Here is a 21,465-nt window from a genome sequence, read left to right as displayed (position 1 = left end):
GAAAAAAGAAACATTTAAACCATTTACATGCATATTACACTGATAAAGATTAAGGCTAATCTTGTAGACAGTGTTCTAAAAACCTATAAATATATTTTACCAGTGAAATAAAATAATTCCATAAAACCCTATGCCCTGATTAGTTAAATAAAATTTTCAACTTGAAGTGTTATAATATCTGCTGGTTAATTAATTGTTTTTAGGTTTATAGAGTCAGTAAAACGGATGTTCACAAAATCTAGGTTTATAATCTACACTTAAGCACATTATCAACTATCTCTTGTTCATTTATTTTTGAAAATAATGGTATATGTTTTTGAAAATAAGAAAGCAAATAATTAAACATATGTAACTGCCAGAACCTTGGATCAGCAGAGGAATCATCTTTTCTTTAAATGCCACACACCCTCCCTAAGTTATTCTCCTTTAGTTCTGATGCCTTTGTGTTACAGAGGATGAAGGATTTGTAAAGATAGAAATTTAGGCCAGAGGAGAGAACTGTAGGCAAGTTAAATATGACTTGAATGTTCTTTAAATAACTCTGCTTCCCCATAATGACAAGATTTTTCTTTTTACTGCTTGTTTATAATCCACAAACTGACAATATGCAAATTTTCTTTACAGCATCCTCTTTTTATTGTAACAAGATAAGCTATGCCAGCATGAGGGGACATTTAGATAATCAGATATTTCCCTAGAAGTACCTACTCTTAGGGTCACTTTGGTGGGCCTGGGGTAGTTCTCTTTAACTAGATCTGCCAAATATAGTGCCTACTTCCAAGTAAATTCAGGGAAGTTCTAGAAAAAACTGGGACTGAATTAAAAACTGGGGCTGGTTTCCATCTTCAGTCTTTTTTTTTTTGTAAGTACTGAGGGATCAGGTCTTCACGATTTTTACAAAAAAGTCATCTGAATATATAAGCAAAGTCCCACATTTAGTTACATGTTTCCTAGTGCTGTTAGGCCACATGGGTGAGGCGCCTGCATCTATATCTGTGTGTGCGTGCTTAGTCGTTCAGTCATGTCCGGCTCTTTGAGACCCTATGGACTATAGCCCACCAGGCCCCGCTGTCTGTGGGATTTTCCCATGGCAAGAATACTGGAGTGGGTTGTCATTTCTTTCTCTAGGGGATCTTCTTGACCCAAGGATGGAATTCACTTCTCCTGCCTTGCAGGCAGATTCTTTACCCATTTAAGCCACCTCGGGTGTTTTGCATTAGAAAGTTCCATCATAAAGTATGGCTAAGACTGCTCCTTCCCATTAAAAGATGAATAGGGCAGGCTTCAACCACTGCCTGAACTTGAAGCTGGCTACCCAGTTGCTTCTGAGTATTTAAGGCTGTGTTGATGTTGCGCCTAGGAGAATATTCAGTGGTGGATTCAGTATTGTAAGGATTGACATGGTTACATAGAAAATGGCCCATTTGATTCAGTCCATGTTAAGAAGTTTCTGAGCACATGTTGAAGGGCCCAGATGGTAAAGAATGTGCCTGCAAAGTGGGAGACCTGGGTCGATCCCTGGGTGGGGAAGATCCCCTGGAGAAAGGAATGGCTATCCACTCCAGTATTCTTGCCTGGAGAATTCCATGGACAGAGGAGCCTGGTGGGCCACAGTCCATAGGGTTGCAAAGAGTTGGACATGACTGAGTGGCTAACACACTTGAAAGGTTGATATGTTACATTTTTATTCTGTGTCTACTCCTAAACATGATTTTATCTAGCAATCACATAATTTAATCACTTATCTGTTACATGTGTATAAATTTTAACTTTGGGCATTTGCTTATCTCTTAAGTTCCAGATGTTGTACAGAACATACAGTGTATGGCAACTAGCTGGCAGTCAGCATCAGTGAAGTGGGATCCACCCAAAAAAGCAAATGGAATAATTACACATTATACGATAACAGTTGAAAGGAATGCTACAAACATCTCTTCCCAAGATCACACGTATACATTCATGAAACTTCTTGCCAATACCTCTTATGTCTTTGAAATAAGAGCTTCAACCTCCGCTGGTGAAGGTAATGAAATGACCTGCAACGTCAGCACGCTACCTGAGACAGGTAACTAATGTGTAACAGGTAACTGACCTGAAGCCAGTGATTTACCTGCAAAAGGGAACTAGCCTGCAACACATAACTGTTCCTGGACTGTGTCTTACGTTTGTCAATAACATTTGTCATCTTTAGAGCATATTTGCCCAAAACTATATAAGAAATAGTAAAAAATAGAACACATTCTTTTATTTTATTTTTAAACTTTACAATATTGTATTGGTTTTGCCAAATATCGAAATGAATCCACCACAGGTATACATGTGTTCCCCATCCTGAACCCTCCTCCCTCCTCCCTCCCCATACCATCCCTCTGGGTCGTCCCAGTGCACCAGCCCCAAGCATCCAGTATCATGCATCGAACCTAGACTGGCAACTCGTTTCATATATGATATTATACATATTTCAATGCCATTCTCCCAAATCATCCCACCTTCTCCCTCTCCCACAGAGTCCAAAAGACTGTTCTGTACATCAGTGTCTCTCTTGCTGTCTCGTACACAGGGTTATTGTTACCATCTTTCTAAATTCCATATATATGCGTTAGTATACTGTATTGGTGTTTTTCTTTCTGGCTTACTTCACTCTGTATAATAGGCTCCAGTTTCATCCACCTCATTAGAACTGATTCAAATGTATTCTTTTTAATGGCTGAGTAATACTCCATTATGTATTTGTACCATAGCTTTCTTATCCATTCATCTGCTGATGGACATCTAGGTTGCTTCCATGTCCTGGCTATTATAAACAGTGCTGCGATGAACATTGGGGTACATGTGTCTCTTTCAATTCTGGTTTCCTCAGTGTGTATGCCCAGCAGTGGGATTGCTGGATCATAAGGCAGTTCTATCCCACATGTTACGTAAGGACCAGCTCGTGGTACATTGAACCACCTCCACAGCAATGGGAGACTGAAAGGAGGGAAAAAGAGAAAATCTTTTGTGTTTTACAAGTATGTATTTCTTATTATATAAACACCAAACACTGAATTATGTCTTATCATAATTTAAAATAGGGGCTAAATATATAATATCTTTTTAAAGTTGATTTTTGTGGCATTGTTAATGCTTCCCTGAATTCCATAGTTGCAGTGTCAGCTCATTTTTTTCTATTTCCTTCTCTTTATAATGGTCTTCATCTTTATATTGTTGGGATAAGGATATCCAGGTCACTAAGCTCTAGTTTTCAAAGAAGAAAACTCTCACCCTCCCTAACAGTGATCCGTCCTATATCATAATCTCTTTCATCTTCTACCATCTCTAATGATTATACTTCTTCGTATCAATGAGAACCTGATTCCTTCCTGGTAATACCACTTCCCTGGAGGTCCTCTCTAGTGGGGACTGGGGTTGACATAATTGTTTACCTCTGGCACGTCTAGATCCTTATCTTGGAAATGTCTTTTAGCCCTTTCCTCCTTTTGAAATCAGCATCACCCAGTTTTCTCGACTTTTCTGTCTTCGAGGCTGTACACCACAGAGCTTCAGGACACAGTGTGACTTCTCTCTGATTTCAGCATCCAAGTCAGCATCCTTTAAGGCAACATTTCTTGAGACTTCAGGGTTTTCCTGTTTGTCTGGAATGGATGCATCTCAAAATATGTCATCGTGATTCATCTTCCAGGAGATTCCCTACTCTGAATGGACCTCACTGTTTGTTTTCACTAGATGCTGACTGATGAACAGTGCTGGAGAAAAATGTAAATGGTTCTACCTTGTTGAGCTATTTTCTAACTCTCCCAACTGCCCTACAATCTGCTATACAGTGTACATCCCTGGTTTACACTTCATCAATTTTCCACAGGAAAATTCTGCTCTTACTCAGAACATAATCTACCCCCAGTATCATCCATCTTTGATGTTCTTATCCATTTTACTAATAGCATCAAAGATATTGATTTGCTTTCCTTCAAAATTTACCCATATCTTTATTTATCTCTCAAAATATCCTCCCTTGGGGATGTCACCCACCGCCTTTCTGTTTGCAGGAATCTCACTGCTCATTTTTGTTTCAAACTCATGTCGCCTCTAAAACATAGCTCCATCAATTTGATCTCCTTTCTCACACACTTTATTTTCTTTCTCACTCTTTTGTGTGCATACACACACACAAACAACCCCACCAGTTGTTAGAAAATTTCAACTGAGGCCCTGGTTGGTATATCAGCCCTAACTATATTCAAAGTGGAATTCATGAAATGTGGATTCTCCTTTTCTTCCTCACTTTTCTGTACCTGTTCTTTATAATCAGTTGGGGACAAAGCCTTATATTTTTAATGTGATTCTTCCTCCCACCTCTCCTACATATAATCAGGGCTTATCAATTCAATCTCTGCCGTTTGCCACTTCTTCAACTTGACTGTCCCCATTTAATTTCAGACTTGCTGCTTCCTATAATAATACCCTAAAGTGGCCTTATCACCCATACTTATCCAGCCTGCCCATCAGTACCATCTTTCCACCCACTTACTTTGATTGAATTGGCTCTAATATTCAATCTAGAACCTTTATGTGTTGGCTGTTGAATTTTATTTCCTGAAGGATAAGAATTAAATGTACAGATTTTAAGTATCTGAAGCACAGAGGTGATAATGAAAGTTGATGTGTGTAAGAGATGGCTCAGAATGCTCCAGAAGTTTTACTTACTCTTGTATACAAGTCTTTAATGATATGCTAAGTATTAAAACTCAGAGAAGGCAATGGCACCCCACTCCAGTACTCTTGCCTGGAAAATCCCATGGACGGAGGAGCCTGGTGGGCTGCAGTCCATGGGTTCGCGAAGAGTCGGACACGACTGAGCAACTTCACTTTCACTTTTCACTTTCATGCATTGGAGAAGGAAATGGCAACCCACTCCAGTGTTCTTGCCTGAAGAATCCCAGGGAGGGAAGAGCCTGGTGGGCTGCCGTCTATGGGGTTGCACAGACTCGGACACAACTGAAGCGATTCAGCAGCAGCAGCATTAAAACTACAGATTCCTGGACATCACCCTAGACTTGGCTGAATCTCCCAAGAGATGAAGCCTAACAATCTATACTCTGAAGCATCTCTCTGATGACTTTGTAAATTTGGGGAATGACTGGACTAGAAGACCTAGGGATTTTGATGGCAGGTGATATGTAGCAGAGAGGACAGGCAAACAGTGTCAGAGAGATCCAGAAAGGGGTGGCAGGTGTTTCCTCAGTGGGTGGGCAGCAGATCATCACCACTCAGAGTCTGAGAGAGGGATATATGTTCACATCCAGGCAGGTGGTCTCCACCAGGGTGGTCTAGTACCAGGTACAATGGTCCTGATCACTGGGCGGGAGCTGGGTCTGAGAAAAAGGGCAACAAAAGACAGGACAGAAATTCTGAGACAAATGAGAGCTTTGAGACTCAGAAAACAAGACAGAGGACTCATTATTATTATTGATCCCAGTGGTACTCCAGGTGGCTGCGCAGGCACAGGAATGAAGCGGAAGTTCAATGAAAAGAGACACATAATCAAAGTATGCACACTTGAGGTAGAGCCACCTGAACTTAAGGATGGGTCTTTGTAAAAAAAGAAATCCTGTAATTAAAGACTTGAATTAGATTTTAACTCAGGATTAAAAGACCACAGGAATGGAGGTTGCCGAAATTCTAAACCAATGAATTAGGCAGGTATTAGACATATTGTTCTGAGTATTCTGTGCTCCCTTGTCACTAAAGACAGTGTTTCTCAAAGTTTGGACTTCCAACTCCCTGTATCAGAACATACCTGTACATCCCTGAGGCCCCTACTCTAGACCTATGGGATCAGAGTTTAGAAAATAAAACTCACAAATCTTCATTTAAACAAGATAGGTGGGTGAGACAGTGCTGAAATTTGAGTACCATTCTATTCCACTGTGTATGTATACTCTTTGCTTGTGGAGACTGTCTTACTTGTCTTTGTTTTTACTAACAGTTCACAGCAGAGAGACATGGGCATTCTAGGCACTCAGATTTTTGTAAAAGAAAGAAATGAATTGTATTTTCATGAAATGCACGATTTTTTATAAGGGTTTTACTCCAGTCTGATACATTATGTCCACATTTCCATCAGGCAAAAGTATAGATATTTTCTCTACAGTAAATGTAAAAGTTTTTTTTTCAATTAAGGAGAGTCATTCATGTGAAATATGAGTATTGCTGCTTCAAAAATATTTAAATAATTTGTCTTTGAAATTAATTTCCAGATCTAATATGTAATTGTATTTATGATTACAGTTTTTATGAGGTAAATAATTTGCTTTTATCTGGGTTCACATGAATTGTTTGTAGATGAGACGTTAGTAAGAACTAGAGATTCATTGTTCAGAATGGAAGCAGTTTTATAGCTGTTGCAAACTTCTAATTTATGGTGGTCTAAGATTAGTCACAGTGTAAAATCAGCTCTGAGTCACTGACTTTGTACTTATTTTTGACATGAAGTAAAGTCATATTTGCCTTACGCCCTTGTTGCCTAGTGTTTGACCTTAACATTCCTTCCAGAGATCATTGGGTATTTTGCTCAGTGTAAACTTGGTGATATCTGGGCACAGTTAAACACGCTTCACGATGACTGAATTTATGAGGAGATTAGCGTTCAGTGTCTAAACTGGCTGCATTGTCACAGTCAAACATATTGAAATAGGGCATATATAGACGAAGGCAGCCAAACCTGGTGATTTTAACAGTATTTTGTGTCCAAGTATATTATATTCACCAATAAAAATATTATAGCAAGTTCATGTGGATACAAGACTTAACTTTTAAAATCTCAAATTGCTTCAAAATGCGTACTCTTCTCCATTTTATTTTCAAATCTTAGTAAATATGGTTATTTACTATTGAGTTTGAAAAGTTCTTTTTGCTGGAAGTTAGTTTTTCAGTTTGGATTTATTCAAAGGTCTCCCAGGTTCAGTAATTTAGAATCCAAAGAGGAAAAGAAGTTATATTCCTTGGATGCCCAAAACTTAGAAGAAGGAAAGTGAAATATGCAGTTGTGGTTTTTAGGGTGTTCTTTTCAGCAGTGATTTATTTTTTGTTTCCCCTTTAAAATTGTGTTTGTTTATTTTGGGCTGTTCTGTCCCTGGGCTTTCTCTAGTGGCAACGTGCAAGGACTTCTCTTGGGGAGACAGGCTCTAGGACGTGTCGGCTTCAGTATTTTCCATGCATGGGCTTAGTTGGCCCACAGCATGTGGGATCTTCCTGGACCAGGGATCAAACCCGTGTCCCCTCTGTTGGCAGGTGGATTTTTTACCCCCGGGCCACCAACAAAGTCTTGGCAGTGATTTCTTTACTAGTTTTTAATAGTAGGTATTAGGTACCTAGAGGAAGTCCACTGAGCTTTCACATATATAAGCGGATCAGCATTGAATAGGAAAGTTTAATTTCCCTGTTTTCCCCCTTGTATTCTTGGTTCTTTCAAATGTCCCTGCGCTGCTTAATAGCATACATGTGAACTGTCCGTCCCCTTATGCAATGCCATGACCACCATTCCCCAAGATCTCTTTAAGAAATGTGTTTTTATGTACTTTCTTTGGTAGCTTATTTTGTGGATTTCTCTGAGCAGTGTCAAGATGACTGGGAAAAGTGTGATTATGACTAAATCTGACTTCCATTTACCAGCTTTTTTAAAAAGTGAAATATTTATACAATATAGAAGAAATCAGACCATGCTTAAGTACCAGTTAATAGAGTGAATGTGGGTGGTAAAAGTGTTGCAAATTAATGTACGAATTCAAAAGTTTACTTTTTCCATTGTCTGCATCCCACTGACATCACTCTCCTCAGTTGAGGTGAGAAGTCAAACATGCAGGCAAATTGTGTAATCCTGTTTGTTCTTAAGCAAGTGAATTGCCACATTCTAGTTACCAGTCAGTAATTGCAGAAAGCACAAAAGCCGTTATAATTGCTTGTCACAGATCAGAGAGAAATAGCTACTGTTATTGGTACTTTAATTGAAGTTCAAATGTTTTACAATGTATTTCATACAGACTTAAATGGGATTCAGTTCAGTTCAGTCGCTCAGTCGTGTCCGACTCTTTGCAACCCCATGAACCGCAGCACGCCAGGCCTCCCTGTCCATCACCAAGTCCCGGAGTGCACCCAAACTCGTGTCCATTGAGTCGGTGATGCCATCCAACCATCTCATCCTCTATCGTCCCCTTCTCCTCCTGCCCTCAGTCTTTCCTAGCATCAGGGTCTTTTCCAATGAGTCAGCTCTTCGCATGAGGTGGCCAAAGTATTGGAGTTTCAGCTTCAGCATCAGTCCTTCCAATGAACACCCAGGACTGATCTCCTTTAGGATGGATTGGTTGGATCCCCTTACAGTCCTAGGGACTCTCAAGAGTCTTCTCCAACAGTTTAAAAGCATCAATTCTTTGGTGCTCAGCTTTCTTTATGTTCCAACTCTCACATCCATACATGACCACTGGAAAAACCATAGCCTTGACTAGACGGACCTTTGTTGGCAAAGTAATGTCTCTGCTTTTTAATATGCTGTCTAGGTTGGTCATAACTTTCCTTCCAAGGAGTAAGCGTCTTTTAATTTCATGGCTGCAATCACCATAAGCAGTGATTTTGGATCCCAGAAAAATAAAGTCAGGTACTGTTTCTACTATTTCCTCATCTATTGCCATGAAGTGATGGGATCTGATGCTGCCATGATTTTAGTTTTCTGAATGTTGAGCTTTAAGCCAACTTTTTCACTTTCCTCTTTCACTTTCATCAAGAGGCTCTTTAGTTCTTCTTCACTTTCTGCCATAAGTGTGGTGTTATCTGCATATTTGAGGTTATTGATATTTATCCTGGCAATCTTGATTCCAGCTTGTGGTTCTTCCAGCCCAGCGTTTCTCATGATGTATTCTGCATATAAGTTAAATAAGCAGGGTGACAATATACAGCCTTGACATACTCCTTTTCGTATTTGGAACCAGAGTCAGACACGACTGATGTGACTTAGAAGCAGCAGCTGCAGAGTTATTTGGACCTACAGATTTGAGATCACCAATTCCATTTGGGATTCAAACAGGTCTTGAACCCCAAACACAGAGCCTGGGCATGGTGGTGGTGGTTTAGTTGCTAAGTCATGTCTGACTCTTGCAACCCCATGGACTGTAGCCTGCCAGGCTCCTCTATCCATGGGATTCTCCAGGCAAGAAATCATGTCCAGTTCTAATTGTTGCTTCCTGACCTGCATACAGGTTTCTCAAGAGGCAGGTCAGGTGGTTTGGTATGCCCATCTCTTTCAGAATTTTCCATAGTTTGTTGTGATTCACACAGTCAAAGGTTTTGGCATAGTCAGTAAAGCAGAAATGGATGTTTTTCTGGAACTCTCTTGCTTTATCCATGATCCAGCAGATGTTGGCAATTTGGTCTCTGGTTCCTCTGCCTTTTCTAAATAGGATACTTTCCTTAAAAGTGAGCATGAGATGAAAGGTATCCTTTATACTTGTGATGTGTTGGATATTTGACCAATATATTACTGATTTAATGCTTACTATGCCCAGGCTTCCCTCATAGCTCAGTCGATAAAGAATCTGAAGCAGTGCAGGAGACCCTGGTTTGATTTCTGGGTTAGGAAGATCCCCTGGAGAAGGAAATGACAACCCACTCCATATTCTTGCCTGGAGAATCCCATGGATAGAGGAGCCTGGCAGGCTATAGTCCATGGGGTTGCAAGAGTCAGACATGACTTAGCAACTAAACCACCACCACTATGCCCAGGCTCTGTGTTTGGGGTTCAAGACCTGTTTGAATTCCAAATGGAATTGGTGATCTCAAATCTGTAGGTCCAAATAACTGTGCTGCTAAGTCACATCAGTCATGTCCGACTCTGTGCGACCCCATAGATGACAGCCCACCAGGCTACCCCGTCCCTGGGATTCTCCAGGCAAGAACACTGGAGTGGGTTGCCATTTCCTTCTCCAGTGCAGGAAAGTGAAAAGTGAAAGTGAAGTTGCTCAGTTGTGTCTGACTCTTCGTGACCCCATGGACTACAGCCTACCAGGCTCCTCCATCCATAGCAGTTTCCAGGCAAGAGTACTGGAATGGGTCACCAGTGCCTTCTCCGCCAAATAACTCTACCATATTGTAAAAACACATTTAGTAAATATAAAGCAATTAAACACAAACCTTCAATTGTATGGATTGAATTGTGTGGACTGAAGAATCAAATAGGAATTCAGGAGAAATACATTTTATTGAGGGTTGTAATGAAAAAGTGGAACAGCAATTGGATATTACTCATTGGTAGCTTCAAAACTGCTTTATAGGAGAAGTTTAGATGCTATAACCTAGTTAGAAGATGATGATATGTTTTTGAATTTTAGAATTTCATAATCAGGTACTAATCTAGTGTTTACTTAGGTTGCCTGATATAGATCAATAAACTAGCTAACTTTTCTAAATATTCTTTATTGTTGCTCCTCAATATGCTTGAGAAAACGTCAGTTGTACATATCAAAAAAACACTGTTCTTTTTATTTCAGCAGTCTTAGATGGTGGAGTTTGGGAAGATCTGAAGTAGAATAAAGGATTGTAATACAAGCGATCAGGCTGAGGTGGAAGCCTATATAGACAGTGTTGTATTGAAGAAGATAAGAAGTAAGATTGAATAACTCAAGTGGACCTTACTCTGCTTTGTAATCGTACCAGAAGTTTGAATTCAATATTATGGAAAAATGGGAACTTAACTATATTTAGAGTAGGAAGAAATATACATTGACTCTGAAAACAGTGATGCTTTTTTGGCCATTTTCCTAAACACTGCAGTAATCTCTTTAGACGGAGAAAGATTTGTTCATTACAAATAACTTACTGAATCTCGAAAATCATGAAGAATAACATTCACAGCCATTTTAATGGCCCATAAGGTCCTTTTACAACCCAGTATTCTCTTCCTTTTGAACTGTAGTGTTGGAGAAGACTCTTGAGAGTCCCTTGGACTGCAAGGAGTTCCAACCAGTCCATGCTAAAGGAGATCAGTCCTGGGTGTTCACTGGAAGGACTGATGCTGAAGCTGAAACGCCAATACTTTGGCCACCTCATGTGAAGAGTTGACCCATTGGAAAAGGCCCTGATACTGGGAGGGATTGGGGGCAAGAGAAAAAGGGGACGACAGAAGGTGAGATGTTTGGATGGCATCACCGACTTGATGGACGTGAGTTTGGGTAAACTCCGGGAGTTGGTGATGGACAGGGAGGCCTGGTGTACTGCCATTCATGGGGTTGCAGAGTTGGGCACGACTGAGCAACTGAACTGAACGGATTCTCTTCCTAAGTAATGTGTCTCCCCCTTCATCTTTTGAAAGTGAAAGTGAAAGTCACTCAGTCATGTCCAACTCTTTGCGACCCCGTGGACTATACAGTCCATGGAATTCTCCAGGCCAGAATACTGGAGTGGGTAGCCTTTCCCTTCTTCAGAGGATCTTCCCAACCCAGGGATCGAACCCAGGTCTCCCACAATGCAGGCAGATTCATTACCAGCTAAGCCACAAGGGAAGCCCAAGGATACTGGAGTGGGTAGCCTATCCCTTCTCCAGCAGATCTTCCTGACCCAGGGATCGAACCAGGGTCTCCTGCATTGCAGGCGGATTCTTTACCAACTGAGCTATGAGGGAAGCCCCTCATCTTTTGAAATTTACCCTCAAGTGCTACTTCAAAGAGGACCTGACTTATTTATGATTGAACCTCCTCCCAGCTAGAATTTTCTACCCTTCTCTCCTGCTTTACTTTGTATGTGCCATTGTCTATGGATATCTGTCCTCATTACATTGCATGCTCCATGAGAACAGGAATTTTCCTTGTGCAGTTCACATGTATTTTCAGTGCCCAGAAATCTGTCTGGCATATAGGGATACTCAATAATTATGTATTATGAAAAAATGAATGAAACAATCAATTTATAGGCCTAGAAGAAAGATAGAGACACGGTGAATACTCAATATCCATACTTTAGGTGCCTTAAGTAGAAAATTTCAGCCACACAAAATATTTTTAGAAAATTACGTGGTAGATCTTTAAGAAAGGCATGTCTTCTGTGATATATTTTTAGTTTAACTTTTAATTTTGAGATATAGATTCACATGCACATATAAGAAATAATACAGAGAAATCCCATGTTTCCTTTATTTGGTTTCCCCCAGTGGAAAAATCTCATAAAACTATAGTGCAGTATCAAAGTTACCTTATTTATATCAATGCAGTCAATATAGGGAATATTTCACTGAGGATAATTTTTCCTGTTGTGTTTTTATGGCCGCATTCAACTCCTGCCTAACTTCCTTGTACTTCTCATCTTAACCCTCTGACAACTACTAATTTCTTCTTTATTTTCTGTAATATTGTCATTTCAAGAATGCTATATAAAGTTATTTTGTAATGATTCATATGTTTATGTAATTTTCTTTGTCAGATTGTTAATATGGTGGATTACATTGATTGATTTTCTAATACCGAACAATCCTTTGGTCTTTGAAGTAAACCCCACTTGATCATGGTGTACTTTTTAAAATTTATTACTAATTTCTTTTTGCTAATAGTTTAATATTTTTGCATCTATATTCAAGAGGGATATTGATCTGTAGTATTGTGGAGGTTTTTTTGTTTTTTTTCCACCGTCTTTGTCTAGTTTTGGTATCAGGCAGTATCAGGTAGCCTCATGGAATGAGTTTGGGAGTATTGCCTCCTCTGCAGCTTTTTGGAATAAGTGTTAACTCTTCCCTAAATATTTGATAGAATTCTCCTGTGAAGTCATCTGATCCTGGACTTTTATTTGTTGGGAGTTTTTTTAAAATTACAGTTTCCATTTCAATATTTGTAGTTTAAAAAGTTTTAGTCACTCTATTGTGTCCGACTTAGTTGCTCAGTCGTGTCTGACTCTTTGAGAACCCATCAGCTGTACCCGCCAGGCTCCTCTGTCTATGGAAATCTCCAGGCAAGAACACTGGAGTGGGTAGTATTTCCTTCTCCAGGGGATCTTCCTGACTGAGGAATTGAACCCAGGTCTCCTGCATTGCAGGCATTTACCATTTCAACCACCAGGGAAGCCCACCTGTGATTAGTCTGTTCTTATTTTCTATTTCTTCCTGATTCAGTCTTGAAAGATTATAGCTTTCTAAGAATTTGTGCATTTCTTCTAGGTTGACCATTTATTGCTTGTAGTAGTCTCTCATGATCCTTTGTATTTCTGTGTTATCTGTTGCAACTTCTCCTTTTTTGTTTCTAATTTTATTGATCTGAGCCCTCTCCCTTTTTTCCGTGATGCATCTCACTGTCTTTGTCTAGTTTCAGTATCAGGGAATACTAGCTTAATAATACAAATCTCTTCTAATTTCTGGAACAGATGGTGTGGTGTGTAGTCACTTCAGTCATGTCCAACTCTTTGTGACTCTAGTCTCACCAGGCTCCTCTGTCCATGAAATTTTCCAGACAAGAATAATGGAGTGGGTGGCCATTTCCTTCTCCATGGGATCTTCCCGACTCAGGGGTCAAACCCTTGACTCTTAAGTCTCCTGCATTGGCAAGCGGGTTGGGTTCTTAACCACTAGCGCCCCCTGGGAATTCTTCTTTAAACATTTGGCAGAGTTCTTTAGTGGAACCATCTAGGCATGGAGATATCTTTTTGAGGAGTTTTAAAATTAAGTTTAAGGCTCTCAGGATGAAAAATGGGAGGTGAAATGTACATCAAATCAGTTGTAAAAAGTGGCACTTCTAAATAATACATTTGCCAAAAAGAAAAGAGAAATAAAAAATACAGTAAACTAAAATGTGTTGAGTTGATATGAAATGAAAACACAATATATCAAAATGTGTGAAACAGTTAAAGCAGTGAAGAGAGGGAAATTTCTATCACTAAATGCATACATTGGAAAAGAAGAAACACCTCAGGTTAATAATCTAACTCCTCCCCCGCCGCCCCCCCCACCCCCTCCGCTGCCACGGCCCAACTAGAGTCTAGAAAAAGAAAAGGAAGATCTACTGAAGGATGTGAATAATAAAACCAAAAACAAAATCAATGAAATAAAAAACAGAAAGCAAGAGGAAAAATCAGGTAAACAAAGAACTGGTTCTTTGAAAGGATGAAATTGACAGGCTTCTAGTGAGCCCAAGAAAGGAAAAAAGAAGTCACAGATTTACCAGTATTTAGGAATGAGATCATTACGGACACTGCAGATATCAAAAGGATAATAAGGGGATAATACCAACAATGTTGCACCTTGGATGAAATGAACTTACTCTTTAAAATCACAGTGACCACAGCTCAGCTAATATGAATTATTAATAGATGCTTTGAATAGTCCTATAACTCCTAGGGATATTAAATTTGTGATGGTTTCCTTTGATAGCACTCTAGTAGAGGAAATGAGAGCACATCTCCATTACTGCCAGATGTGGGGAGAAATCCAAGTTTCCCATTTGGCCTTTTGTTGACACCCAAGGGGAGGATGCTGGGTGAGCATGAGAAAGAAGGCTGCCCATGAGGCTTCCACCAAGAAGAGTGCCTCGTAACTGCTTTCCCCATATCCTCCACTGACGTGGTGGACAGATCTTATTCCCTCTGGAAAAGGTGGAAGTTCTGGCTTGCTATTTTGCCTCACTCTATCAAAGATGGTGGGGATTACTGCCTAGTGAAGGCAGAAGACTAGTTTCTTCACTTGGCCTTTGTTGTCATGGGAGGAAGAGGGACCACAGCCTTTTTTCTGTAGCTTTTGGGTAGAGCTGTTATTGTCTAAACGTTTTCTATCTTGCCCAGGCTGCACTGTTTTGTTTTTTGTTTGTTTTTTCTGTTAGAGGGAGCAAGCTTTTACTGAGGCTTTTTCAGTCTGAGCTGGGTGCAGTTGGGGATTGCTGGCTTTGGGGATATACGCGGCAAAAAGGAAAACCCAGGGAGCTCACTGCTGCGCTGTTCCCTGGGTCCTGAGTTCCCTAGTTGCTTTGTCTTCTCACCACCTTTCAGAAGCTTATGTTTGTTTTATATTTAATGTCCATGGGTTTAGTTGTACTTTGTGGAGGGACTGGGTGAATATATCTACTCCATCTTGAAAGCCTGAAGTTCATTTGTGAGGATTTGTTGAATATCAAGCGTAGTACCCTTTTTATCCATATATTCAAGAATAAGTTATTTAATGTGTACTAAGTACTCTGTCAGGGGCTACTAGGAAAACTATTACAAAACAATTATTTTCTTATGCTTTTAAAATTTATATAATCTTAGGTCTTCATTAGATTTTAGAGATAATCCCATCAGTCATTTCATTTTGCAAATTTGGGAAATGAAGCATAGAGGCTTACTATCTACTGAGTTTGCTTTAGCTAATTATTAGCAGAACTCTTGCAAATCCAGGACTCTTTCTACTATATTATGATACTTCACTTACCTTAGAAATTTACCTGATCATTTGTACTTATTGGAATGAAAATATTTTTTCTCATTATTTCACAGTATCTAAATAGAGTCATTATGGAGTAGGGAAATTCAGGAATATAATATGAATTTCATTAATTTGTGCAGGGATGTTTACGTTGTAAGTATATTTACATACTTCTGTCCAAATATGGATTTAAAGTTTAGGAAAACTAATTTTCTATGCTCATATATGTGCTTAACCTATAATATTAAAAATACTATGAGTTAATAAGATCTATGAAATACTGAAGCCATTCTAGGAAATTTTATAGTTTCTAGACACATATCACATTTTTTATCCTGGATCAATTCCAAAGGTGTAATGTTTGCCATTATGAATTTGTGTCATAAGTATCAAATTCTAAATTATAAGTTTAAAAGTCCTTTTAAATGTAATTCCTTTTTGTAAAAAAAAAAAAAATGAATCTGAGTTACTCTGCATAATTCTCCTTGACCCCACTGATGTTCTAATACCTTTCATTAAGTGGACTCCAGGCAACCACTGTTTTCTTCATTCCAGCTCCAGCTAAAGCCAGCTGTTCTTCAAGCAACATTTTTATTAACTTATTTAGGAATTGGGGCATATCTTATTACCCTATTTTCCATTCCTGTTCTATGCAGCTGTAGTTGATACTTTTCATAACAGCCTTTACATATCAACCTCCTCCTCAATTTCACCTCATTTTTTTCTTATTTTCTTTTACTTCCCTTTTGAAGTAAATTATGCATGTGTGTGTACATGCAAAAACCCCTCTTCTTTCTTTTTGGTAACCTTTTGACTTAAAGGCTCAGGAATGTGCTCCTTATATTTATGAGATTATAAACTTCAGGGAAAAACATTTACTAATGGTGAAAAAACTCTGAAATGTAGGATAAATGGGTTTTAATGATAGCACAATTTCATTAATAATATTACATTAATTTAGACAATTAAAAAAATCAGTGCAGTATGAATATAAAGAAAAGGCTTTAAGCAAATAGTAGGTTGTACAAATTATTGTTAACCTCAACTTAGTGAATTTCAAATATTTTTCATGGTATATAAGAAAACAACTTTTGAGGAAGAAGCCATTTTGTAAATATAAAATGTGCATAAATAGGAGCCACTCTATGATGAAACACTTTCAGAATTCAGATCAAGTAACATTTCTTAGTATATTAATTTTATTATTGTAATTTAAATATTCACTACCTCCTATTCACCACATCCTTGAATCACCCATTAATTCAGTGCCTGGATACCTTATTATGAATTATTACTTTAGAAACAATTTGCAGGGTTAGAAAGATAGTATAAATCCATATGGATCACAATAATGAAATCTATACCAATTAAAGGCTATGGTAAAATCCAGTAGCTCAATTTTCTGACATTTTTGCATGTGTGAAAGTCACTCAGTCATGTCTGACTCTTTGCAACCCCATGGAGTGTAGCCTGACAGGCCCCTCTCTCCATGGGATTCTCCAGGCCAGGAGCAGATTGCCATTTCTTCCATCTGGGGATCTTCCCAACCCAGGGATCGAACCCAGGTCTCCCACATTGCAGGCAGATTCTTTAACGTCTGAGCCTCCAGGGCAGCCCTTCTGACATTTATTACTAATTAAATTGGTCTACTTTAGATAAGATTTTTTTTAAGTTTATTATTTTATTTACTTTTGGCTATCCTGGGTCTTTGTTGCTGCACAGGCTTTTCTCTAGTTACAATGCATGAGCTTCTCATTGCAATGGTTTCTCTTATTGTAAAGCACAGACTGTATAGTTGTGGTGTGTGGGCTCAACAGTTGTGGCTCATGGGTTCTAGAGCACAGGCTCAATAGTTGTGATGCACAAGCTCTGTTGCCCCATGGCATGTGGAATTTTCCTGGATCAGGGATCGAACCCTTGTCTTCTGCATTAGCAGGCAGATTCTTTACCACTGAGCTACCACAGAAGCTCTAGATAAGATTTTTTTTTAAAGCCAAGATTTTATTAGTAACGTATTAAATGTAACAAATATTAATGCTATTAATATTAATATTTAATATTAATGCTACTATTAATATTAATAATACATTAATATTTGTTATGTATGGCAGCCTAACATTTTTAGACTTGAAATTAAAAACTAATTTTGTATTTAGGACATTATTACAGAGAAATTATTAACTGTGTGAGACATACTCCTTAGAAACTGGATAGAATGCTATTATTATAAGTACTATTAGGAAATCTTCCTGAAGATTGAACAGTTACCAAAAGAGAATTGAAAGTAATTGTTGGCATTCTTGGACTAATCTGTAAGGCTTCTTTTCTAGTATGGACATATGAGAAATACAATAAAGCTCACAATTTTTTCCATAATATCTAGGTTTATAAAATATTAGTGTATCAGTATCTAGTATTTTAATTTTCTATATTTCTTACTTTGAATTTAGAATTCTTATTCTAAATTTCTTATTTTGAAATTATTGTTACGTTCTATTGTACTCTCTTATATTTGGCCTATTTCTTTCAACATAATTGTGAAATTCATGTTGTTGAGGGTTCAGCAATTTGTTTCTTTTATTATTGAGTCAATTTCCATCATTTGAATACTCCATTATTTGTATGTCTAGTGGCTTAGAGGGTAAAAAAATCTGTGTGTAATGCAGGAGATCTGGGTTTGATCCCTGGGTCAGGAAGATCCCCTGGAGAAGGAAATGGTAACCCCCTCCAGTATTCTTGCCTGGATAATTCCATGGACAGAGGAACCTGGCAGGCCATGGTCCACGGGGTTGCAAAGAGCAGGACACGACTGAGCGACTGACACTTTCACTTTCTTTTGACTGATGCATGAACTGTTCCAAACTGTTATGAATAAAAATGCTATCGATATTTTTATATAAAACTTTTTTTTGGACTTCCTGGGTCATAGTCTAGATCCATGTTTTAACTGTTCATGAAACTAACAAGTGCTTGTATGATTTTAAATACTCACCCAACGTCATACTTCTCAGTGTCAGCACAATTTGGCATTATCAGTCTTTATAATTTTAGACAGTCTAGCTGGTATAAAAGAACTTCTCTCTTATTATGAGTTCAAATTTCATCTCAGTGATGTTTAATGATGTCAATTCCTTTAACATGGTTATTGATCCTTCATATAAAGGCAGTTTTTGCTTTGCCTGGTGGTGTGGGGCCATAAAGATGAGTGCAAAGCTGTCTGTATAATGTGTGCAAGCAACCTTAATAATCAATGGGGAAAGTGATGCTCATTCCCTAACCTTCAAAAATGTTTGCCACTACATTAAAAACTCTGTTCCTGTCAGTTACAAATACATAGGAAATGAAAAAACTATAAAAGCAATATTTAATACACTGTAATTTAAAACATTAGAAATAATGAGAGTGAAAGTATTCACTTTCTTTATTAAAAACATATCAAGAGTGCTTGCATTCTTTTTCTCACTGTTCAGCTTATGATATAAAGAGAGCATCTTTTCTATGACTTGGCAAATTTTTATACTCCTTTCAGAGTTCAGATTAGCTTCCAACATGCGTATGGGCATGTGACATATGCACAGGAAAGACAGGAAGCAATGTAACTACACACTTTGCTGCCTGTGCATGAACTAAGTAACAGATGCACAGTGACCAATTAAGGATAAGTTTCGAAAGAAAGGATATGTTGGGCCTCACGTTATAATGTATATCTGTCTTTTTTTTTTTAATATTTATTTATTTGGCTGTGCCAAGTCTTAGCTGCGTCACTTAGAATCTTCAGTCTTCATTGCAGCATGCAGAATCTTTTAGTTGCTGCAAGCAAACTCTTGGTTGTGGGATATGAGATCTACTTCCCTGACCAGGGATCAAACCCAGGCCCACTGCACTGGGAGCTGAGTCTTAGCCACTGGACCATCGGGAAAGTCCCTCCATCTACTATTTATGTAACGATTTTGTGGACGGAACCAATAGCAGTGAAGCACGTTATGCAAGTACTCATAGTTAATATATAAAGGTAACAAAGTTTAACCCTTGTTTTGGGCAGTCAGGCGTTATTTAATTAAACCATAAAAACAGAAATTCAGACATATTAGAACATGCAAAGTGAGGACTGGTCTGTCATTCTGGGGAGCTTTCTGTTCAACACTTTAGCCTATATTTTATTGAGTGGCTTTTCTTTTTAGTGCTGAGTTATAGGAATTCTTTATATATTTTGAATACACATCCTTTATTAGATGTATGTATAACAAATATCTCTTAGTCAACGACTTGACTATTTCCTTAATGGTACCTTTGGATGAGCAGATTATTTTAATATTAATGAAATCCAAATCAGCAGTTTTTAATTTCACATTAGTACATTTTGTGTCCTGAGAAATAATTGCCTACTTCAAGATCATGAAAGTATTATCCTTTTATTCTAGAAAGTTTATCGTTTTAGCTTTAATATTTATATCCATAAATCACCTAGAATTTTGTATATATACATAGCATGAGGTATGATTTAAAGTTCCTTTTTAATATTTTTGCTCAATTTTTACAAAACTCTTTGTTAAAAAGTTTCTTTTTCCTTATTTAATTACCTTGGTAGCTTTGTCAAAAAGCAAATATTGGACCGTGTGCACATCACTGTCTTTCTGAAATATATCCTCGTCTATTGTTTGTCCGCTGAAATTCCACATTGTGTTTATTAGTTTTGTAGGAAACAAGTCATGAAATGAGGTAGTGTGACTTCCATAAATGTGTTCTTTTCCAAGTTGTTTTAGCTATTTTAGTTCTTTGTATTTCCATACAAATTTTATAATTAGAATCACCTTGTTAATTTTTACCAAAATACCCTGTGGCATTTTCATTGGGATTGCATTTAATCTGCTCATGTATTTAGGGAGAAGTGTCATTTTAATAGTAAGTAATCCATGAACATGGCATATGTCTCCATTTTTAGACTCTAATTTCAGCAGCGCTTTGTAGTTCACAGCAAATGAATTTTACATCTTTTGTTTAAATTATTCCTATCTAATATTTTATGATATTGGAAGTAGAGTTATTTTAATTTTAGTCACCAGTTGTTTGAGGTAGAATCTAGAAATACAGGTGATTTTTGTTTTTTTGATATTGTATCCTATAACTGCTAAATATGTTTATTGGACATAGAAGATTGTATATATTGCTTTAGAATTTTCTGCATTTAAAAATATCATTGCATCTACAATTAAAGTAATTTTTAATCTCTTTCTTTCTAAAACCTATGATTTATTTTCCCTTACCACATTGCACTGGCTAGACTCTGATACTATATCAAAGGATGTAATAAAAGGATATCCTTGCATTGTTCCCAATTGAAAGAGGAAGCATCTATCCCTCACTGTTTTGTATGATGTGTACTGTAGGATGTCTGTAGATGCCCTTGACCATATGCTTTTTTCTCTTGTATTCTGTTACTATGGTAAATTATTATTTACTGTGGTATATGATTAATTTTTAAAATATTAAGTAAACTTTACCTTCCTGAGGGCTTCCCTGATAGCTCAGTTGAAAAAGAATCCGCCTGCAGCACAGGAGTCCCCAGTTTGATTCCTGGGTCGGGAAGATACCCTGGAGAAGGGATAGGCTACCCACTCCAGTATTCTTGGGTTTCCCTTGTAGCTCAGCTGTTAAAGAATCCACCTGCAATGTGGGAGACCTGGGTTCAATCCCTGGGTTGGGAAGATCCCCTAGAGAAGGGGTAAGGCTACCTACTCCAGTATTCTGGCCTGGAGAATTCCGTGGACTGTATAGTCCATGGGGAGAAGGCAATGGCACCCTACTCCAGTACTCTTGCCTGGAAAATCCCATGGATGGAGGACCCTGGAAGGCTGCAGTCCATGGGGTCGCTAAGAATCGGACACGACTGACCAACTTCACTTTCACTTTTCACTTTCATGCATTGGAGAAGGAAATGGCAACCCACTCCAGTGTTCTTGCCTGGAGAATCCCAGGGATGGGGGAGCCTGGTGGGCTGCTGTCTATGGGGTCGCACAGAGTCAGACATGACTGAAGCGACTTAGCAGCAG

At 38.3% G+C, this 21,465-nt stretch overlaps 1 protein-coding gene across 1 annotated transcript in view; it reads left to right on the top strand.

Annotated features, from left to right (window-relative positions):
- Positions 1-21,465, top strand: part of PTPRQ (protein tyrosine phosphatase receptor type Q) — a 229,553-nt gene that overhangs the window by 86,870 nt on the left and 121,218 nt on the right. Inside the window, exon 25 of the mRNA XM_070370967.1 lies at positions 1,796-2,065. Coding sequence (XP_070227068.1) covers positions 1,796-2,065 — 270 coding nt within the window. The remainder of the gene's footprint in view (positions 1-1,795; positions 2,066-21,465) is intronic.

The sequence above is a fragment of the Bos mutus genome, chromosome 5 (genome assembly GCF_027580195.1).
Source record: "Bos mutus isolate GX-2022 chromosome 5, NWIPB_WYAK_1.1, whole genome shotgun sequence".
Classification (NCBI taxonomy): Eukaryota; Metazoa; Chordata; class Mammalia; order Artiodactyla; family Bovidae; genus Bos; species Bos mutus.
This window is presented reverse-complemented; position numbering and strand designations above follow the sequence as displayed.